Here is a 24,544-nt window from a genome sequence, read left to right on the forward strand (position 1 = left end):
ATGTATTAGTAACACATCATAGAACCCTGTAACTGCCTAAAGATGAATTCATCTTCTAGGAAATTTTGCTCTTAAGATTGAATATTGATGACAAGACTGAAAACTCCAGTCACTGTAATTTTATTTGAAGCATTTTCTAACAGATGTTACATCTTGGTTTGCTACTATATTTTAAATACGTTCTTTTTCTTTTTATCAACATTCATTAAACCAGTATTTCCTTCTTTTCTCTATTAAGAGCAACATCTGTTTCTTCTTGTTCAATAAAAGCAACCACCTCAAGAGTCTTACTTTAAAAATAATAACATTAGAAAGCACAGACAGAAAATTTTTCATTAACATTTTACATTTGCATACAAAACAAGTGTTTCTAACAATTATAAGTTAGGGAGGTGTTAGAGAAAATACTATAAAACAATTTAGTTATCTTATGAAAATATAAAATGAGAAGGTGCTGGAATATGGTTTCAAAGATGTTTGTTTTAGGTTAAATCCTCTTTATAGGAATATCAGTTTCCTTTTACAATGTACAGTTGAAACGTTTTTACCACAATGAATTATTGAATAACTGGGGATATCTATTATGAAGCAACATCACGTTTTTACATTTAATTTTTAAAGTGTGAAATTAAATCTGTTTCAATAGTATGTATTTTTTTAAAAAAAAATTGGAAAATATGTACTCCAGTTCATATTAGTCTCCTCAAGTTATTAACCATGAGAAGCCCTCGTTTCACATTATATTTAATTTTTGGAAACATTTCACTGGTGTTCAGGACCACATGTATTAAATAATTGAAGAAAAAATATATTTTGGAAAGGATGAAGTTTATGGATAACTATTAAGAAAGCGGACGGATTGCCTGAGATCAGGAGTTTGAGACCAGCCTGGCCAACATGGCGAAACCCTGTCTCTACTAAAAATACAAAAATTAGCTGGGCGTGGTGGTGGGAGGCTGAGACAGGAGACTCTCTTGAATCTGAGAGGCAGAGGTTGCAGTGAACTAAGATCGCATGACAGCACTCCAGCCTGAGCGACAAATCAAGACTTCGTTTAAAAAAAAAAAAAAAAAAGCTTGATTTTACTGCACAGCTCAGAATTGATGTTGAAAACTGTTGACTCTGATATTAACGAGATGTATTCAGATACCTTTACACATCAACAAATTTCTCACCACTGATATTGCATTACTATATTTATATGGGAGAGGAAGGTATTTGTACATAAAAAAGAAGCAATTTATTTTTTAAATTTATTTATTTTTAAGATGGAGTCTCACTCTGTTGCCCAGGCTGGAGTGCGGTGGTGTGATCTTGGCTCACTGCAGTCTCCACATCCCGGGTTCAAGCAATTCTCCTGCCTCAGCCTCCTGAGTAACAACCTAAGTTGATATTTAGAGAACTAAGGTCACTTACTGAATATAAACAAATAACTAATATTTGCTGAGTGCTAATTATATGCTAGGCATATTCTACATGGTATTATATACAATTAATCTTACAACAACCCTATGGAATGGATTCTTTCACTATTACCATTTTATAGAAAAGGGAATTGACACATAAAAAGGTTTACTTGCTGAAGGCCCAGCTATCAGATGAGCAGAAATGAGATTTATATCCAGACAGTGTGACATCAGAGTCCAGGTTCTTGTCGATTGTGCTATTCTGCCTCTTGAGAATGGAAGTGTGAATCTGACACCCCCAGGTTCCAATTCGGTCTCAGCCTCTTATGGGGCAAGCTCCACATGTGCCTGAATATATTATGACCCCAAATATAAGGCAATTCTCCATTTTCCCTGGGTTATTTTATATTTTTACTAACTTGCACATAAACTGTCATGGCCTAAGTGAAGATGTCAATAATATTTATGTGTTTTTCAGATTACATACATAAATCATTTAGAAAGTTCATTTTCTCATTCTCACCTTTTAGAAATAATTTTGTTCTAATGTCTGCACAGGCAACTTTAACATCAGTGTCTTTGCCCTAACTTTGTGAATCATCTAATGCATTTCTGTGGAACAAATCATCTTCATCATTGTCTTAGTTGTTTAAGATATAGGACATGTTTCCCATGTCACTGTATATGTTTTCCCAAGCCTCAAATTCCCATTAACCAAGGGCTAAGATGCAATTTTTAGTTGTCCTATAGGTGAAATTTATGATCTCCACATTGTAAAGACTTACTGCATTGCTTTCTTGTTTAGAAAGCTTATCACTACATTAATATTTGTAATTATGAGATAGTAAACTCCAACGACAATTTTTCCTTTTTTGAGACACAGTTTCGCTCTTGTCGCCCAGTCTGGAGTGCAGTGGCATGATCTCAGCTTGCTGCAACCTCTGCACCCCGGGTTCAAGCAATTCTCCTGCCTCAGCCTCCCAAGTAACTGGGATTACAAGTGCCCACCACCACACCTGGCTACTTTTTTGTATTTTTAGTAGAGACATGGTTTCATCATGTTGGCCAAGCTGGTCTCAAACTCCTGAACTCAGGTAATCCACCCGCCTCGGCCTCCCATAGTGCTGGGATTGCAGATGTGAGCCACAGCACCCTGATGAAAGACAAATTATTAAATGTGTCTCAGCTTACTTTTCTATGAAATAAAATGAATTAAAGTTTCTATGTTTTTATCTTAATAATATAGATATACTGTCTCCTATCTGCCAGCCACCATTCTAATGCTATACAAATACTAATAGTAACTAGTATACAAATACTTAATCCACCTACTCAAAGCTTCATTTTATTTCTAGACCTGATGCTATATGAGATATGGATATCCCCAGAAACTGAGCACTTCTCCAGATGTGGTAGCAAATGGAAGTGTGTGTGCACATGCATGTGTGTGTACCCACAAGCGTGAGCGCGCATGTGTGTGCGCGTGTTTGTGTGTGTGTGTGTGTGTGTTTGCATAGTATAAGAAAACTGATCACGGATGCACAGGGTCTATATAATGTGTTTTGTTGTGGTTCTTGTTTTGTTGTTTATTTGTTCAAGCTCTAGAACCAACTATGTCTGAGTTCAAATTCTAAGCTTTACCTGTTACCATCTATAGGATGCTTACAGATGGGTAGACTCAGTCCTTCCCTATATACTGGAGATAATTGTTTAAAAAATTATGTGAGGTATTATGAATCAAATGCAAGTAAAGTATCACCATGGTTAGCACATAGAGCTTAGGACTTTCTACTATATATGCCGACATACAAAATGATCATGAAATTCTATTCTTCTCTGGAGAGAGCCTTCAGGATACTATTTCTTAGATGTAGACAAAGAAAATATGAAAGAAGCAGCACAGTTTTCTATAAGAAATTGAGTCTTCCTTGCCACATTTAAGAATAAACTTCATTACATTTGGGGACCCATTTTTATCATAGATTACTGAGGTATTACCTCTTGATAATTAACATTAAAATTTCAAAATAATAATTGGAAATGAAATGAATAAGAATCAGAGCTTCAGCTTTGAGACAGCAGTGGCTGCTATCAGCAAGGATCCTTTAATCTGGGTTCTAATTTCTCTAGTAATTAAGTTCCTGGAAGAAAATAAAATAACCTTTTAATTTTAATCTGATTAGAATAATAGACCTTTTGCCATGAAAAATTAAAAGGAGGATGTTCCATTTCTAAATTAATTTTGTGATGGAGAAATTTTCATGGAATTTTCTGAAAGGCTTTCTTGTTCTTCCATTTCGAATAACCGAAGATATTTTTAGAAGGGTCTTTCTCTGGACGTGTGATTATTTGGTATTGGATTTGGGGACTGAACAAATATTACGTTGATATCTTGGAGATCCATGTCCTAAAACTGTATGTCATAGCAGGGTTTGTCAAATTATAAAGACAAAAATCGAAAACACCATGTGGTCCTATAGTTAATCAACAATAGATCCTACTTTGTACTTTAAAGGGAAATGCTATGGCGAACATAGAGTCTTCAATGCATCACTTCCGTGGGAATACCCAAAGGGACCCTCTTGAGATGGAACTATTTCAGTAAACACTGCTGCTTGACTGACAGCTAACTTCAAAAATAAGCCTTTACATGCATACAGTAATTTTATAGTACAAGAGATTTTATTTGTGTTGTTCTTCAGAATATTTGAAAGATAAGAAATAACAGTTATTGTTTTCCCAATTTTTGTATGGACAGGAAAAATAAAACTCTGGGATTAAATGACTTAAGATATTCTTGTCAGAAACAGAACTTGGACTTAAATCAGGCCTTCTTCTTTTTCCAGTGAGGAACTATCTTACAAAGGAACCTATAAGTACCAAAAAGTAGACCCTGATGTATAAATATGGGTGCATGTTGTTTATTTGACATCTGTCCAATAAATGCAATCGGAGAGAGGGGAGGTGAGATAAGTTGGGGTGGAAAGCCACAAAAGATTCTTTAATAAGGAGATTGTTACTATGGGCAACTGAATTCGAGCCCACTGGAGTCTCTCTGAGAGACTGTAGTAACTACCATCCCTTGCACACCTAGTGTCTGGCCTGTTCCTCTTTCTACATCATTGGAAGCCATTGAAATGTGTGGAAGTTTTCTGCAGGTGACAGCCAGAGTGGGATGAATACATATACTTCATTTAATCGCTTGATAACAGAGCAAGGTCAGTTACAAATGGGCTTAGGATGATGGAGATTTCCAGGAAGATCTATTCACATTAAATTAAACTTAAAAAAAAAATTTATCCACTGAACTTAATCCTTACCCTTAGAATTAGTCATATTGCACATTAGCGTTTAGAGCTGAGAAGCCATAGTCAGCAACTCCAATGCTATTTTTATTGCTTTTTAATGTTTTATCATTTACTTGGCCATCTATGAAACCCAGAGTGCCAGATTTCTGGTCATGATCACCCCCTCAGATTCATTCAGTTATTCATTCACACCTACTATGTACCAGACACGGTTTTAACTGTAGGGTTTTTTCAGTAGAGAAGAAAACATATGAAAGAGAGCTTATAATCAAGTGACAGAAGACAGAAAATTAGTTAAGTATGCTAGTAAATGAACATATAATAAATTTAGTAATGAGAAGCTATAAGGAAAAATAAAGCTCAGAAAAGAAGGAATGTTGGAAGAGAGGGGAAAATGATATATAGAATATCTAGGAAAGACCACCTCTCTCTTAAGATGACATTTGCACAGAGACCTGATGTGAGGGAGCAAAACCATGCAGATAATTCACACGAGGCATTCCAGATGGTTCACATGACACCTCCTAGTTCACCAAAAGGACTTTAGTCAGTACGGTTCGTGAGTTCAAAAAGAACAGAAAGCTGTTATAGGGAATAGTCTGATCTCAGTTTTACATTTATAAAGATAATACCACTTTGTGGGGAGATGAGATTGTTAGTGCAAAGAGTGTAATCAGAGGAACAATTGGGGTTAATGAAATACTCTGTATTAATCTGTTGATGGACACTTAGTTTGCTTCCAAATCTTAGCTATTGTAAACAGTGCTGCAACAAACATAGGAGTGCAGATATCTCTTCAGTGTACTTACTTCCTTCCTTTTGGGTATATACCCAGTAGTTGGATTGCTGAATCATATGGTAGACCAGAGATGATAATGGGCTCACGTAGCTGTTTGTCTTATTACATTATTTATGTTATGCATACTATTTATACATATATTCACTTGTATGCTAAATTTTATGATTTGGAAAGTCTTTTGCATTAATTACTTTAGAGCAGGGATTTTATATTGTTCTTGATTGAAACAAAATGTGCTCAGTGGGCAGGTGCGGTGGCTCACGCCTGTAATGCCAGCACTTTGGGAGGCTGAGGTGGGTGGATCTAAAGGTCAGGAGTTCAGGAACAGCCTGACCAACACGGTGAAACCATGTCCCTACTAAAAATACAAAATTAGCCAGGTGTGGTGATGCACATCTGTAATCCCCGCTACTTAGGAGGCTGAGGCGGGAGAATCACTTGAACCCAGGAGGCAGAGGTTGCAGTGAGCCAAGATCCTGCCATTGCACTCCAGCCTAGGAAACAAGAGTGAAACTCCATCTCAAAAAAAAAAAAAAAAAAAAAAAAGGCTCAGTAAGTATTACTAAATTAAAATTTGAAAATCCTAAAACAACAAAAAAAACCCTGAGGGGTGATTATGTATAATAATACTTACTATGAGTAACTACTGCAAACATGTGACTATATTCTAAGCTCCAACAGCCCTTAAGTTCTTTAAAATAGTTTTTCTGTTTCTTAGTATAAACCAACTAGTAATGTATGATTTTCCTATAAAGGAGCACATGTAGTGAATAGTCTAGGCTTTATGAACTGTATAGTTTCCAGTGCAACTGACTCTTGCTGTAGGGCACCTGGTATGTAAATAAATGTACTTGGCTACATTCCAATAACATTTATATGGACACCAACATTTGAATTGTATATAATTTTCACATGTCGCTAAACATTATTCTTCTTTTGATTTCTTTTCAACCATTTAGAAAAGTAAAAACTATTCTTAGCTCACAGGTTATAGAAAAACAGGTGGCAGCAAGCTAGATTTCAGCCACAAACTGTGGTTTTTCAGATTCCTGGTATAAATTATCAGGAGCTTGGGGCCCTGATCTGTGTGTCATTGATTTGCTCTCATTCTGTTTTTGGATACTTTTATTCATTAGAGTTCTCTTTCTTTTGTGAAACCGAAGCACGTCCTCATGTAACTTCTACCTGTGGATTCTACATTGTGCCATCTGAAGAAGAATAGCACAAAATACCCCTCACGCACAACCTCGTCATAGCACAGACCTTCACAGTCAAAGAAAGCCACTCTGGCCCTCTTGGTTTTCTCTGCCACCCAGTGTTCAACTTTCTCCAGATGCTTATATTTCCTGGCTGCTCTCCTCTTTTTGCTTTTTAATTTTCTGATTATTCTCCATAAAATGAACACAAACTAAACAAAAGCTTTAAGCTACTGTCCAGCTAATGAACAATTTAATAGAATTTTTGTTTCCAAAGACTGTTGTATCGGGCAACAATGAAGTGCCATTGTTGGAGATATGCATTCTTGATTTATTTTGCTGTTTTTTTTAATACCATGTACTCCATTATAAAGATAACTTATTTGTAAATGATCAGATAATCCTATTATTATTTTCCATGACTATTAGTGGTCAGTTAGTACTTATAACTGCGCATGCACAGTTATTATTTAGTACTTAATTTCTATAAACTATACTCACCAAATGTGTTTATTGAGAGCAAACAAACTATACAGAAAAATAAAGATTTTAAAAACCAAGACAGACATTAGATAAAAGCCATAAATTCATTTTCTTGTCTGAGAATAAGATCTAGCAAAGCTAACCAGAAAATAAATTACTAAGTTAAAAGAGTTCATAATTCACTAAGTTAAGATCACACATAATCATAAAATGTGTTCAGTGGCCGGATGCGGTGGCTCACGCCTGTAATCCCAGCACTTTGGGAGGCCGAGGTCATCGAAATGACTTTTTTTCAATCCATTTCTTTCCCTAAGTACACAGTGGTATTAATACTGCTTCTCTACTTGATTGGGTTATATTATGCCTTATTCAGTTAGGTGGAGTATAGAACCACTTATGATGATATTAAAGAGACATGAGACATCAGTTTGAATTGTAAGCAGCACTGTATTTTCTGAGAGAAAAATACTTTTATTTGTAAAATCCTGATTTGTTGATTTTGGAAATTGTGTTCAGCTGAGTAATTTTAAGAAAAGAAATGACTTTTATCTTGTACTTACCAGGTTCTGGGTTGAATGATGGACAGTGGCACGAAGTTCGCTTCCTAGCCAAGGAAAATTTTGCTATTCTCACCATCGACGGAGATGAAGCATCAGCAGTTCGAACTAATAGTCCTCTTCAAGTTAAAACTGGCGAGAAGTACTTTTTTGGAGGTAAGAATGCCATTCCTTTTTGATTACTAATATGTTGCAAAAAATGAGGTTTCAAAATGAAGTTTGATTATGAAGTATTTATATTTGACTCAACTGACTCAGTAGATCTCATGACAAAACAACAAACTCTGTAATTCCATTGAGCAAAACAAAAAAAAAGGAAAAATTTTGTTTCTTTCTGATGAAGCTATTAAGATGATGTCACCATATTCTTCTGGCCTAATTTAAATCACTGAAGTATAACATAGGAGATTCTAAATTCATCCTCATAATCCTCAAAAGTCAGGTCCTTGAAATATTTGCTGTTCACCTATTGCTATGTAACTAATTATTCAAACCTTAGTGTCTTCAAACAAACATTTATTATCTCGCAGTTTTTCTGGATCAGGAATTCAGTAGTCGTTTAGCTGAGCAGAGCTTTCATGAGGTTGACGTCAAACTGTTGGCCGTGGCTGCATCATTTGAAGCCCCGTCTGCTTCCAGTAGGTCTCACTTACCTGGCTGACAGTTGGTGCTGGCTGGGATGCCTCAGTTCTCTGTGGCCTCTGATTCTGCAATACCGTTCTTCTTCAGGTAGCCTCTCCTGCGGGTCACTGGGCAGAGAGAGAGGGAAGACGAAAGAAAGAGAGGAGGGGAGGGGAAAGCCAGTAAGTCAGGAAGTTCTCCAGATAAAAGCCAAGAGTATTTTTTTTAAAAAAATCCAATTTAGCAGTGATATCCCATCACTACTGTTATTTTCAACTTGTGAGAAGTGAGTCACTAAATCCCGCCCACAGTCAAAGGAAGGGGATTTCACAACAGCATGATTACAGAGAGCCATTGATTCGATTCCTGGGTGCCATTTTAAAGGTGCCTACCACGGTCTACCTTACAGAAGAAGACGTGTTGTCACAAACATCTTGGTTCTTAAGTAATGAAAAGATTAGTAAGAAGAAGATTATCTTAATGATAAATTCTATGTGTGAAAAAGCGTTGTAGCAAAGACCTGTCATATTTTCTAATTGAAAAGATGTGTCCTGTCAGAAAATGATTTTTTTCATAACTAATACATTATGAGGACATATTTTATTAAAGTGCTAGGTACATTGTTTAGATCAATACATCTTTTATTAGATTATTGTCTTTCCTGTCCTAAATCATGCAATGCGAGATGTAAAAGATAAATCACATGCTTAGAAAAGGCTTTTATTTAAGCTTTAAAATCTGTATGTTACATGTTTGCCTCTGAAAATGTTTCTATTTGTATTTACATGTCTACTTTGTTTATTTAAATATATAGTTATATAGCTTACTCTCTCTCTCTCTCTCACTCTCTCTCTCTCTCTCTCTCTCTCTGTGTGTGTATGTGTGTGTTCTAGTTCTTAGAGTAATGTGACATGAGAGCAGCCACCTTGTTTATCTCATACCCTGCTATATTCCTCAAGGTCCTAGAAAAAATCCTGGAATGTTGTAGATGAACAATAAATATTTATGAAAGAATTAGTAAATTCTACAAAATAGGCAAGACATCACTTTATTATGAATTGTCTAGAGAGGAAACAGAGGAGGCCCTAGGCGATTTACTGACTTGCCACTGAGTTTGCAGCTAGCACCTTGATTTAAGTTTTCTGAGTCCTATATCAGGGCATTTCTCCCCATCTAATTAGTGACAACTTAGAGACAAAAATCATGAACTAGGGCTCTGCTTCTTTAATCTTCCATAATATTTCTTGGAAGTTAAGACTACATGGTTTTTAAAAGACTCTCAATAAATATTTGATGAGTGGATGAAAGTCAAACAAGCCGTCTTAAGAGTGAGTGAACTGGACGTATTGATGTGAGAAAAAACAACTCAGTGGCCAAGCTGGTTACCCTCCAAAAAAATATTCAACATGATTGGCTTATGGCCAACAGTTTTCATTGCTATGATCATAAATAGATCACAGTTGTCAGTGAGAAAGCTACTGATAATCTCTACTGATCCCTTGACTGGAATATTTTTGGCCATACATGAGCTCTCTGAATGCCTAAGTTTTTATCGATTTCAATCTAGAGGGGCGAGCACATAGCTGTAACCACAGATTCACGGCATAAAGTTTATAGGATATGAGGTCTTCATGGTGTGCTATTTACTTCAGTTTACAGATGCTGGTTTTTGAGTCCAGCAGTCAGGAGAATATTGATTTTCTCTTGGGTCTGTGGTCTGCCTTCAGGAAATACTGTCAGCTAATGATCATGATGCTTGTTTTGTTATATCATCATTAGCTGAATCCTGAGTGTGTAAGAATCACGAGAAGAACTCATTGCCATTCCGACTCTCAGGCCCCACCTCTGGAACTTTGAAATTCAAGAGGATGAGAAATTCAAGAATTCAAAACTTCAAGTGATTCTGATAAACACAATCTGAGAAACAGAATTATAGATTGACCTTAGCCAATTTGCACACACGCCTTTTAGATTCTTTTTGTAAAACATCGTCAGTCACTGAAAAGTTTGGGATGCATGAGAATTAGCTATACTTTCCTATAGCTTTGCCCCCAGGGGGCAAAAGAAAGGAAGTCACAGGACAAGTTACGATGCTCATAAACATATTTATTAAATGAACAAGTATTACCAAGAAAGCACAACACTGTTAATAAACATTCTTCTGCAAGCTCAGTGAGGTCCCAACTCTCTGACTTGCTGCACCTTGAATAAAATGTTCTCCCGAAGCAGCAACGCTGAATGGTGGGATTCAGCTACACCCAGAGCTAGTGCCAGGTGACAGAAAGCCTCCTCAGCAAATGGCTGGCACACCATCACTAAGTGATCCTAACTCCAGAAGCATTTCTAAGAACTCAGGTTACAGGCCTCACCAGAATCTTTTACCATCTTCACACAAGGCTGGGTGTGTCTCTAAAAGGTGTTGTGCCAAACCACATACCCTTAGTGCCTTTAAGTTCACTATTGATATCTCCTTTCTAACATTTCTTTAACATTTATGCTATCTAACAGACCACTAATTTCACCAAAGAAAACCCAGTTTGGCATTCAGTTCATTAGAGGACTTGTTGATTCAATGAATTACGTTGATATGAGGAATAAATAGCAAAAATCTAAGAGTCACCCCCTCTGGGGTGGGTGTACGGTTTCTGCACTAAAACTCTTGACACCTCTTACTTGTGGATTCCTGATCAGAAGAGGGACTGCCTCTGGATCACAACTTTAACTAAAACACAAATGCACCCAACTCTATACCATCTGTGTTGAAAATGTTAAAGTAGCATTCAAATGTCATAATAAACACATCTTTAAGAAATACTAGTATAGTGGAAAGGAGAATTGACTTTGTTCTAAAACACGAGCTTTGGAATCCTGCATACCTGATTTTGAATCTGGCTTTATCACTTTATTAGTGGATCCTTTAATACTGTATCTTACTTTCTTCATCTATTAAATGGCAACAGAATCTGTTTTCTGGACACTGTGTGGCATAAACTTAAACCTGGGGTCTGACCCTAGGAAGTCCTAAATGCTGACTGACTTTCCAATGTATCTTGAGCCTTTCTTTTAACTCTCTAAGAGACAGAGCCTCACAAGGAACACTGGAGACTTCAGACCATTATTTATTTAATGGGCTGTCATCAACTTCTGCACCACTCAAAGTATTTCTTCCCCCACACTCACTGAAGAGAAGAATTTTTCCTGCTCACTGAAAGCCTCAAGTAAAGGTTTTCTTGCCATCATACACTCTGTTTTGTTTCCAAACCCTTAAATATGTCCACATTTTGTTTCTCTTGAAGTTAAGTCCCTGTTGTGTAGCTTTCTTTGAAGCCCAGACCAGGCCGTTTCACACCAGTGTGCAATTTTATCTCTCTGTGCTTGCTCCCTGCTAATGCCGGCAAAGTCTTAGTTCTCCTTTGTAACATCCATGATCAGATGATGTTTAATCACCAAGAATTCTTTTAACTTTTTTTTTTTCCCTTGGGAATAAGCAGACAAAGAGATCCGTTATTTGGGATGTTTCTTCAGCAAAGTGTGTTTTAGCTGCTTTAACATGTTTTATTTTCCTCCAACTAGAATTTCTTTAGATAACACTCCATTAGTGTTAATAATCAAAAGAATGTTAAGCACAATGATAAAATTTACCTATTGACTGTTTACGTGGTGATAAGCTTTCTGATACAGGCCTGAACCCATGGCTATGAGACAGCAGTACGATTTTTAAATTTCTAAATTGTCTTTGTTTTGGGTATTTTTATTATCTTTTGTTATCATTAAAAGAGAAAGGAGCTGTGGGCTGAAGAGGAGAGATAAGAAGCTTCTAGAGTCAGTCTTATTGGAAGGGGAGTTCTAAAGAACTTATTGGGGAAGGAGGCAGGTCTTAGGAAGGTACCAAAGCAAGTGGTGAAGGCAAGAGAAAAAGAGGGCAGTGGAGCTGGCCTGAGTTGGATAGGATTTGTGTTAATGAAGTTTAATAAGAGGGCACATCTCTTTCCAGCTCACCAGTATATAACTGTCTTGGTCAGTTTTGGCTACTATAACAGAATACTATAGGATGAGTGGTCTAAACAACAGAAATATATTTTTCATAATTCTTGTGGTTGGGAAGTCCAAGACCAAGTATCAAGGTGCAGGCAGATTCCATGTCTGCTGAGGGCACATAATGAGAAGCTGCAGACAACTATTTTCTTACTGTATGTTCTCATTGGAGAAAAATAGAGACAGAGAAAGACAGAGAGCACACACTCTTTAGTCTCTTCTTATGAGCACACCAATCCCATCATATGGGCTCCAACCTCATGACCTAATTAACCCCCAAAGGCCCCACTTCCTAGTATCACCCCACGGGGGCTCAGGGTTTCAGTACGGGAATTTCGAAGGACACAAACATATAGTCTACATCAATGGCCTCTCAATGCTCATTGAAATAGACCATGGATTTTAAATATTAGGTTGTGCAAAAGCAATTGGCTTTTTTGCCATTGAAAGTAATGGCAAAACAAGCTAACTAGATAGGTATGTAAATATACATTTTTATCAAGTATTTATGTTTTACAATAATTAGGGGATGTGGTTTTCAGGCTCCTTAGCTATTATAGGAAAATACCAACACTCCTTCAAGCATTTGGCTGCCTGAAAATTTCTTCGTGATGGAATACACTCCATGAAAAGCCTCCCAGATAGTTTCCCAGAAATCCTTGGTTTGGCTCATCTGTCACAGAATACGGAACTTGCAGCATTCCATTCAGGATCCACTTGTCAGCACTGTGAAGTATCAGCTGCCTTGCTTTTGTACCAGCAGGAAATCTATTGTTTAGAAGTTTGTTTTCTGGCTCTTTTTCATTGTTCTCCTCCCCCAAAAATGGAATGAGACAAGTTTTATCAAGTGATATAAGTTAGACAATGTGTCATTTCAGGAGTGTGAAAATTGAATCCTAAACAAACTTTTTGGAGGTATGTATTTTCTAGGGATGCCGTATCAAAGTACTATAAACACAGTGGCTTAAAACAACATAGGTCTATTCTCTCAACGTTCTGGAGGCTGAAAGTCTAAAATGGAGATTCAGCAGAATCTTGAGGTCTCTGAGGGCCCCAGGGGAGGACCCTTCCACTCCTCTGGCTTCTGGTGTTACCAGTAATCCTCGTTATTCCCTAGCTTATAGATACCTCACTCCAGTCTCTGCCTCCATCTTCAGATGGTCTTCTCCCCTTTGTGTTTCTGCATCCGAATTTCCTTCTTCTGATAAGGACACCATTCATGGGATTAGGGATTTATCTAATCATTATCACCTCATCTTAACCTGACTGTATCTGCAAGAACCCTATTTCCAAATATAGGCCACATTCATAGGTTTCACGGTTGGGACTTCAGTGTATCTCTTTGTAGGATACAACTTAGCCCATAGTAAGGTATAAATGACTTATTTTGCAACCACCTCTAATTAAAAATTAGCATACTTCCTAAAGGAGATTCAGACTCCTGATTTTATATTATCCATTCTCAAAGATGGCTCTTTGAAGTTAAAAGTCAAACATATAGTTTGGGAAATGTGAATAACTAAAAGGTAGAGGCATTCAAACAAACAGAACAACAACAAAAATTAAAGTATTGTGCATAGTGGATACAAATTTACTGGTCAATAAGAATTTGATGGTCAAATTTCTGAATGTGATTTTGTAACCTCTGAGTAGGACCAGGTATAGAATTACAAGGAATCAATTTTAAAAATTTCTAAGGGAATTTCACGTCCATATGCATAAGAGTGAGAACTTATCTCTGATAAATATTAGAAAGCTTTGTATAAAACAAAAAAAATGTAAATTATAAGAAAATGTATCATTGGTATGAAAGTACATTCTACGTGGAACTAACCAAATGTTGTATCGTTACATTTGGGTCCTTACACATGTAATGTAGAGAGAACAGCCAGCTAAGACTTGGGGTCAGCAATCCTCAGAGCAGGATTGTACTTAGGGACAAGGGGAAAGAATCTGGCTTCACTGCTTTGGTTGACCTGAAAATTTTCAGGAACAAAGTAATTTGTAACTTGACCTTGATATGCAGCACCATGGGAACCTACCACTACCAAATAAATGAAATCATTAAAGACTTTACTTGTAGATAGTAATAATACTGGAAATAAAACAACCACACACACACAGAGTGCAATTAAAAGAAGAAAAAAAATCTTAAATTTGCTCTCATTTTTCCTTAGAATGTAGTGCCCTTTCCAAAATAACGTGTATTTAAGAATAAATTAAGTCATCTTTTTGTCATACTGTACTTGTCTTGGAATTTTGTACAATGGGCATCTACTAAACAGTGAAGCATGAGCTTAAAACCATAGAAATATTACAAAGTGTTCCCAGAGAGTTGTTTATGCTAAAACAACATGAAAAGTTCAAGAGAACACCATTGGCACCCCATCAATATACGTTAAATCCCTTATCAGCAGTAAGAAATGTCCTCACATTTAACATATAAATGCTGGGCAAGTTGGCTGTCTTATATCTAAAATCTTCTCATAAGAAATGCCTTCAGGCCAGGCATGGTGGCTCAAGCCTGTAATCGCAGCACTTTGGGAGGCCAAGTTGGGCAGATCACCTGAGGTCAGGCCCCAGCCTGGCCAACATGATGAAACCCCATCTCTACTAAAAAAACACAAAAATTAGCCAGGCATGGTGGCACGTGCCTGTAGTCCCAGCTACTTGGGAGACTGAAGCGTGAGAATTGCTTGAACCTAGGAGGCAGAGGTTGCAGTGAGCCAGGATCACACCACTGCACTCCAGCCTGGGTGACAGAGCAAAACTCCGTACCCTACCTACCCCCTGCCAAAAAAGGCAATGCCATCAATTAAATACGGTTATTTCCTTCAAAATATAAGTCCTTAAACTCGAACTGTAATTAGATTAATGTTTGATTTTTTCTCTACACTGGCTAAAATAGTAAATCTTTTTATCTTTTTTCTAGGCCTGCTTTTGCAAATCTTTTTGAATGTGCTTTGATGTTTTCATTCATACTGTCTGTTATAGAACTAAGACCTACATTCATTCATCTATATCCAAAGGGATTATGGGCAACTAACAAGTAGTAGAGTTTGGATTAATAAATATTTTCTGAAAACCTGGCATTATTGTTCATGCTGAGATAGTGAACAAATCAGGGGAAAAAAAATGCTTGCTCTTGGAAGATTACATTCTAGGCGAGACAGTAAACGAATAACATTGGTTAAATGAGTGTATTTGGGGAAAAATTAATCAGGAAGGGGACAGGAAGTTCTTGGGAGGGGATTGAGGATTATCTTTAAATGGCCAGCGAAACCCTTGATTAAGAAGATAGCATTTGATACTTAAAGTATAATAATAATAAAAAAATAAAAAAAGAAGATAGCATTTGAGCAAATATCTCAAAGGAGTGAGAACCCACACACCATGAGAAGATGGGAGAGAGGAACGTTCTTGGTAGAGGGAAAAGCAAGTGTAACCCGATATCCAGCTGGTGTGTGCAGGGAGCGATTAGGAAAGGGAGTCAGTGTGGCTGAGAGAAAGTGAGGTTGGATTGTAAAGAGTCTTTAACAATGACTGAGAAGGTTGGACCGAGTGAATCTAGTTGATTTTAAAATAGTCTCTCAGGCTGCTGTTTTGGTAAAAGGCTGTAGTTCGATGAGGGAGAACAGTGGAAACTACTGCAATAATCCATATGAAAGAAAATCGACTAGATTGTAGCAGTGGAGCCAGTGGGTAATGATCAATTCTGCATACACATTTGGAGGTCGAGTCAGCAGGACTTGCAGACAGGTGGGATATGGGATGTGAAAGCCAAAGGGTCAAGGATGACACCAGTCTTCCTGACGAAAAGGCTCATGCCTCCCCTTTCCACTGTTTCACACGTTCTCCTTCCCCTTCCACACTTCGAGGTCCACTTCACTGTGTTTCCCTGAAAATGACTTTTGACCTATACATCCTAAAACTAAGCGATTTGTTGTCTATGTGGTCATAGTTCCGCCAAAATTAACAGCACCATGGACAGCTCCCTCCGAGCAAAATTCCCAGCATCCTGTCTCTTCTATTCTTTTGATGGGTTCTCAGTCAATTCCTAAATTCCTCAGATCAAGTCTTGGCTCAATGCTCTTTCTGCTGCATCTAGGGTCAAGAATCTACTGATGTAAAACCTGCTATGGTAAATTAAAATTCAAGTCAGTCTCTAATTTAGGGACCTTGCCATTTAGAAATATGCAAGTAGAGAACCCTGACTTAAAGCTAAGAAGCTGTTATAATAAAAATAGCCTTTAAAAATATTGATTCACAAATAGCCTCCTCATGCATATACTTCCAGCTTGAAAATGCCACCTAATTGTAATCTTTTCCTTTTGGCCTTTGTTGCATCAGTGGTCCAACAATACTGCTGGGGTTGGAGGGGGGTAGAAAGTAAACTATTTATCACCCTTTAAAATATAAACTGAAAATTAGCTCTCATCCACATTTACGTAGTGCTGAATATCCTTCATTAATACTAAAGACTGGTTACCCTATCTCACTTTTGTGTAATACGCCTCTCTTTGAAATGCTAATTTAGTATTAATGGCAAAAGCCAATATTTCTAATCAAATGACTAACAATTTATTAAATTTTAGAGTGAGATGAGAAAATCACAACTTAGAACCTTAGCGATTTCTGTAAATTGTTAATGGTTAATTTAATTTGGCTTGGCTAATATTATATAATTGGAAATTATTTTTATTTACTGCTTCCAAACCTTTTAGTTAATGTTTTGTTTTATATTTTTCTTAATATTTTAATATTTTCATTCTGGTCCATTATTATTATGTGATTATTTTTTTCCATTTTTTTCCTAGGTGAGTTTGTCCTCCCCTAATTGTAGTGAGTAACCTAGAAACTCTGTATCAATCAACTTTTTAAGCAGTACTTGATTGTGCAAAAACAACTACTTGTCCTTGAAAATATTCAAATCAATATTTGCTATTTTACACAATGTTCCTCATTTTAAAAGATACTTTTTTAACTTTTATTTTTGGTTCAGGGGTACATGTATAGGGTTTTTTTACATAGGTAGATTATGTCTTATTCGGGTTTGATGTACAGATTATTTCATCACCCAGGTATAATAAGCATAGTACCATTTAAGTAGTAGTTTTTAATTAAAAAAATATTTTTAAGCCATCACTTTATATTACAAGAATATCAACTAGAAAAAATTTTCAATCTAATTCCTAAGGAAATTTCAAGCTTTTTTTATTTGTTTACCAATTATATGCATAAAAGAAAAGAGCACAAAAAAAAGGAATTACATATTGAAATTGAACATATTAACCTCATCAGAAACTGTTTTTCCGCTTGGAGATTGGAAAGTATTTATTATGTAGCCCAAGGTTCCCAAGACTTTTTTTATAGCTCCCACAAGTAAAATTTGATTAGAGCTATGTTTTAAACTAATTATCATTACAATTATTGTGATATTCTACATGCCTTTGCCTTTTTCTGGCTCTTACAACTGGCTTGCATTGGAAATATTCAGATTTAAGAAATGATTACAAGAAGTTTTCAAAGAAAAATATCATAAAATTACAAAAAGTCTTTGACTTTCAAGAATTGGCTTAACCCTGTGGCCATTTACCATTGACATGCTCTGCTTTCTTTTCTCTTGATACTGATTTTGCTCTTTTAAATGATTAGCCTAAAAGACCATCATGATCTGACTGTGAAAATAATACAGATAACACTAAAGATATGTAAATTAAATATTATCTTGTGTGTGAATTTTTTAGTAAATATCTTCTATATCTAAAATGTTCTTAAGTAGAGAAACTACTGGCCAAATTTTTAAAACTATAATGCCTTGTATATCTGGTGCAAATATGTGATAGGTGTCAAGTGATTACTTGGGAAGCATAAATAAGTCTACAGTTTATCCTGTGAAGTTGATTTTACAGTGCTTTAACAAAAAATCTTTAAATGTATCCTTCATGTTTCATGAATAATCGGTGTTAAAAAAAATTCAAAGAGACATGTTAAAAGCAAGGTAAGGAAGGCTTTGTTCAGAACCATTGCAATAGATACAGGGACCACTGCAATAGAATTTTGCAGCGAGGGAGAGAGATTGGGCTCAACTCCAAGTGTAGGAACGACAAGAGGGAATTTATAGCCAAAAAGCAGGGTTGGGTCATTGGATAGAAAATTACTATAAAGAAACAATCCAGGGGTACAGGGGTTTCTAACCAAATCCACCTAACCAGAATTCTTGCCAAAAACAGGCTAGGGTGATCAGACATCCTCTGTGGGGTGGTACAGGAGGAACATGGTCAGGTATCAAGGATGATGAGATACTGAGAACGATCAGCTATCAAGGGCGGGGGGTTCTGGCTAAACTGACTTCGCACGGTTCTTTTGCTAAAACTGGATTTTACAAGAGAGTAAACAGATGGGCCTAGGAGAAAGTTCAGAGCCTGATTAAAATTTGGTAAAGAAAAGAATCTTCATCATGGGTTAGTTCAGGTACTCTAAGAAGCAGAAGTTAAGACAGAATCAGACAATCGAAAGATTTATTGGGCAAGTACTTCTAAAGGAAAAAGAGGTTAAAGAGGAACTCTGACATTCAAGAATGGTGAAAGGGAAGGATGAATGAGTGGGTAGAGCCCCAGATGGTTGCACAGCTGAGGTAGTATTGGCCAGTCTCTAGCAAAAATTGTCTGTTAGAATCCTGTGTCAGAAAGAAATGGCCTGGCTGTCGTACTCCTGCTGTGTTCAGACTGAGGGCAGTCCAGGCAGCGTGGCCTCAGCTGGTAAGCATCTGTGGACCCTATTTAGAGCGGCCAACTCTGACCTCAGGCAGGAAGGGAAATGTCACCAGGGCCCTTCCTTAGTGCCCACAAGTCATTTGGTAATGACACAAAAATGCAATACATAAAGGTAGTTACAGGAAGTTATTTTAAAGCACTTCTTGACAAACCAGAAAGAAGTTTGTGTTTTTTTTCCCCAACAAAGTTGGTATTTTTATTTGCATATCTAATACTCTATGACTGAACAAGTAGGTAGAGGAGATGAATTTAGCATACTTACTTCTTTGAATTGCTGAAAATTCGAGTAATATTATTATATGTGCAGAAACAAACAGAATGGGATCCTGTGCCTATAACTGTGATGGTCTGTTACTGCTTATTTTGTCTGGTTGCCTATTTTATTTCTCCTTTAGGCAATCAATTATTTGTATGTAAATTTAATTATTAAATTTATTATTATTTACATGCCTCTCTTTTTACTAAAATGTTAAGTTCTTTCTGGTTCTGTGGCTTGTTTTCCATTGTTGAGTTTTTAAAAAGATCAGATTTTAAAATAAGCTAGTTTTTCTAGTTTGGTTTACTCATGTAGTAATTAAATAGAGCTTTTGCTGAACTCACCCCTCCTTTTATTTTTAATTTCTCTTTCTACTTTGGGTTCCCTTTGTCCATCCCAGCAACCAGGTATTTCTCAAGTAATTAAAAATATTTTCTACTCCTCATGGGAATTTTATAGTAATAAGAAATTTTGTAAGACTTTTTGGCCTTCAAGATCCTAAAAATGGTTGAATATCTAATGGGGAAATTTGAAGTCTTTTTAGGTATAATGTGTGGGATTGAGGGTCCGGAAATTTAGGCCAAAGACTTTCCTAGTAACATATAATTCAGACTACTTCGTAAGTTAGACTTAAAATTGCATTGTCTTTTAATACTTTTCCAATCAAAAAAATCCCCAAGCCTCTCTGACATCTAGATCTTTCTATCACATTCACTGACGTTAAATGCAATTAGTGCCAAAATTACTATGGCATCATTCCTCTATAGAACTTAATCTATAATAACCAGTAAGTTCACTATCTCACAATTGGGAAAAGAGACCTTCTCTGTTTTTAGAGACCCTTATTAGATCAGTGTGCAAATATAAAATTTGAATAAAGATGTTCTCTGCCAGCACTGGACTATATGGCATTACTTCCAGGAGAAGCTACATGCCTCAAAAAATCAGCAATAAAACAAAATCCTTTAATACCTTCAGAACTTTTCCCATTATCTATGGGCTATTGAACAAAGAGATGGACTCAAGGATTCAATATGTATACATGATTTTAGGTTTAATATTTCAAAGAAAAGAATATTTGAAGGGCAGAAAATACATGTAAAGGGGGAATTGCCCCTAGTAAATATATAGTCAATGTTATATGTAGAAAAAAATGTTGAAAGATCAAAAGAAGGAAAAAAATTCAGTTGGGCTTTAGGGTGGAAATGCAAGCTATCAGGCTGAATGAAGCAGACGGGTAATAATCACTGTATAAAAGCTTAGAAGAAATAGAAGTAGTTCTAATATTTGCTAGCCTGGTGCAAAAGTTGATTTGAAGACCAACGAGTAGAGATTTTGTGTGTTTGCTAAGATAATGCATGTTTTATACCAGCTTTCACACTTTAATGTCCTTAAGAATCTTCTAGGGTACTTTACAAAAAATAAAAAAAGACTTCGGCTGCCTTTTTTTTTTTTTTTTTTTTTTTTGAGACGGAGTCTTGCTCTGTCGCCCAGGCTGGAGTGCAGTGGCGCAATCTCGGCTCACTGCAAGCTCCGCCTCCCGGGTTCACGCCATTCTCCTGCCTCAGCCTCTCCGAGTAGCTGGGACTACAGGCGCCCGCCACCAGGCCTGGCTAATTTTTTTGTATTTTTATTAGAGACGGAGTTTCACCGTGGTCTCGATCTCGTGACCTCGTGATCCGCCCACCTCGGCCTCCCAAAGTGCTGGGATTACAAGCGTGAGCCACCGCGCCCGGCCTGCCTTCTTAATAAAATTCTGATTCAGTAGGTCTGAGGTTGGGCCCAGAAATATGCATTTTAAACAGATTTTCTTTTTTTTTCTTATCATTTTATTGGCCAAGAAATCATATGCTATAAAATTCACCATTTAAAGTGAATAATTTGGTGATACTCCGTATATTCACAGAGTCTTGTAACTATCACCACAATCTCATTTTCGGCCATTTTCATGACCCCAAATAGAACCCCAAAACTATTAGAAGTCACTCTGAATTCTTCCACAAAACCCCAAATCGTAGGCAACCACGAATCTACTACTTCCTGTCTCTATGGATTTGTTTATTCTGGACTTTTTTTTTTTTTTTGAGACAGAGTCTTGCTCTGTTCCCCAGGCTGGAGTGCAGTGGCGCGATCTCGGCTCACTGCAAGCTCCGACTCCCGGGTTCACGCCATTCTCCTGCCTCAGCCTCTCCGAGTAGCTGGGACTACAGGCGCCCGCCACCACGCCCGGCTAGTTTTTTTGTATTTTTAGTAGAGACAGGGTTTCACTGTGTGAGCCATAGTAGTCTCGATCTCCTGACCTCGCTGTCCACCCGCCTTGGCTTCCCAAAGTGCTGGGATTTCAGGCGTGAGCCACCACGCCCGGGCTTATTCTGGACATTTTATATACATTGAATCACATAAAAAATTATCTTTTATGACTGGCTTCTTTCGTTTAGCATGTTTTCAGTCTTTATTCAACTGTAGTTTATTCAATTCATGTATCAGTACTTTATCCCTATTTATTGCCAAATATTTTTACATATATGTATATACATATATATGTGTATATATATGTGTGTGTGTGTGTGTATATATATATATATATGAGACATTTATTCATTGGCAAGTGATGGAGTTTTGGGTTTTTCCACCTTTTGGCTATTATAAATAATGCTGATATGAACATTAATTTACCTCTTTTCGATTGCACATATGTTTTTCTTTCTCTTGGGTATATACCTAGGAGTGGAATTGCTGTGTTATATGATAAGTCTATGTTTATTGTTTTGAGAAATTACTAAATTATTTCCTGGGTGATATCAATGCTTGTCATTTTCTCTCCATACTTTGAGAAACACTCATGCAGGCAAAGATTTGGGGATAAAAATGTAGGAAAAAAAGGGACATTTGTTGCATTCTGATAATAAAAACCTTAGATTTCATGAAATGGAGATGAGGATTAGAAGAGAGGCAAAGAAAGTATTAGAAAAATAGGACACTGGATAATGATGTGAGGTTAGCATCATCAAGGGACAAGTTAGAAATCCACATTTAAAAAAATTAAAACAAAATTATAGCTAAGTGATTAAGTAGTATAAAAAAGTTTATAATGCATGTTTATTAAAAGGAGTGTTAAGATTTTATTTACGTAGAGATTATACAATAAGGCTAGCCCTCAATCACTTATTAAAATCAATTTATTAAGATTTAAGTACATACATTAAAATTTAGTTACATGAATTTTGACTCATATACTTTTGAAAGAATATAAATAATGGTTACCAATCCCATTGTATGATTACAGAAGAGTTATATACAAGAATGTTTATTGCAATAACATAGTCATCAATAACTAGAAAATGCCTAAATGAGCAACAGTAGAAATGATAAAAGATACTGTGGCAAGTCTATAAAATGGAGTATTATGCAGCCACCCAAAGTCATGATTTTGAATAATATTAAATGGTATACAAAAAGGTTAATGACATAGTCTTATTGCAATGGGGATAAAATATTTTAATGCAATACAAATTTATAATTGCATTCTCCTAGACCTAATATTTTCCATATCAGTTAATGTGCCATTGCCCTCCATCCAGGATAAAGAATGACTTTAGTCTTAGTTTTATCTTAATGCAACAAATCCAATCCTTCACCCAATCCTATTTAAGTATTTATTTATTATCTATAACTATTCAACTCATAAATGATTTTATAATCCATCTGCCTCTCAGCTGTTTCACTGCCACTGTGATAAACCAGACTACCATATTCTCTCTGCAGGACTGCTTAACAGTTCCCTGTTTTATCCACTGACGATTTCAGTCCATTCTAGTTAGTTCTCCTCCAATCTATCTTCCACTGACTTTGTCTTGTCAATTTCCCCTACCCTTTCCACACTCAATGACTTCCTATTTCTCTTGTGATTGCAATACTTATTTATTTGTTTAGCAATGCAAATTTATAACCTGATCTTGCATCATCTGGTTCCTTTCTGTGTTACACACATCATTCATCCTCACCCAGCCTTCTGCTTCTGGGCACCAGCATCACATTGGCCTTCCTTGAGCTAATAGAGTGTTATGCTGTCTTTGTCACAGGGACCCTACACGTTCCATTTTCTTTGTCTGGAATGTTCTTCAGCCTAAGATGACTACTTCTTTCTCAAATCTCACTTTAATCAACACTTCTTCAGGGAAGCCTTCCCTTTGCCTCAGCCCCTGGCTGAGGTCAGGTTCTTTAGTTTTGAGTATATATAATAGATTATAAATATATATTAATTAGGGAGTTTCTTTTAATGTCTGCCTACCTCACTGTCCCTTAAACTTCAAAGAAAAAAGGAGATATATATATATGTATGTGTATATATGTATGTATATGTATGTGTATATATGTATGTATGTGTATATATGTATATATGTGTATATGTGTGTGTGTATATATATATGTGTATATATCTATATATTTTTTATCCTTTGCTTCTCTTTTCCTGGTTTTCCCTTCTCTTAACTTTCTGCTTTCTATGGTTTCTCTCTTTCTACTTACCTAGTTTTGTACCCACCCATTCCGCACTGTAAAAGAAAGTAAAACAGAATTTTAGCAATATCTATCTCTGATTCAAAGAATGAATAATTTTAATGTTCTCCTTTTTTTCTTAAAATTTTCTACAGTAGCCATTTGTAGGTATAAAACCAACATGGCAAGCACTTTCATAGTACTAAAAAATAGTAAGTGAAAACTACTTGAATATATTTCCATATAAAAATGTAAAGTTCGCTAGGAGTCGTGGCTCGCACCTATAATCCCACTTTGGGAAGCTGAGGTAGGAGGATCACTTGAGCCCAGGAGTTCACGACCAGCCTGAGCAATGTGGTGAAACCCCATCTTTGCAAAAAATACAAAAATTAGCTGGGCATGGGTACGCGCACCTGAAGTCCCAGCTACGAGGCTGAGGCAGGAGGGTCTCTTGAGCCTTGGAGTGCAGTGATCCAAGATCGCGCCACTGCACTCCAGCCTGGACAACAGAGCAACACTGTTTTTTTTTTTTTTTTTTTTTTTTTTAAAGACAAAAATTATAAGACAAAAATTTAAAGACACTATTATACTATGCAGCCATAAGAAAGAA

General features: G+C 36.5%; 1 protein-coding gene across 2 annotated transcripts in view; it reads left to right on the top strand.

Moving 5' to 3' along the window:
* The window catches only part of CNTNAP2 (contactin associated protein 2), a 2,323,962-nt gene that overhangs the window by 1,187,397 nt on the left and 1,112,021 nt on the right, over positions 1 to 24,544 (top strand). For both annotated transcript variants that reach the window (XM_063641685.1, XM_063641684.1), the window contains exon 9: positions 7,756 to 7,905. In XM_063641685.1, the coding sequence (XP_063497755.1) occupies positions 7,756 to 7,905 (150 nt within the window). The remainder of the gene's footprint in view (positions 1 to 7,755; positions 7,906 to 24,544) is intronic.

Source organism: Symphalangus syndactylus, chromosome 6 (assembly GCF_028878055.3).
Source record: "Symphalangus syndactylus isolate Jambi chromosome 6, NHGRI_mSymSyn1-v2.1_pri, whole genome shotgun sequence".
Lineage (NCBI taxonomy): Eukaryota > Metazoa > Chordata > Mammalia > Primates > Hylobatidae > Symphalangus > Symphalangus syndactylus.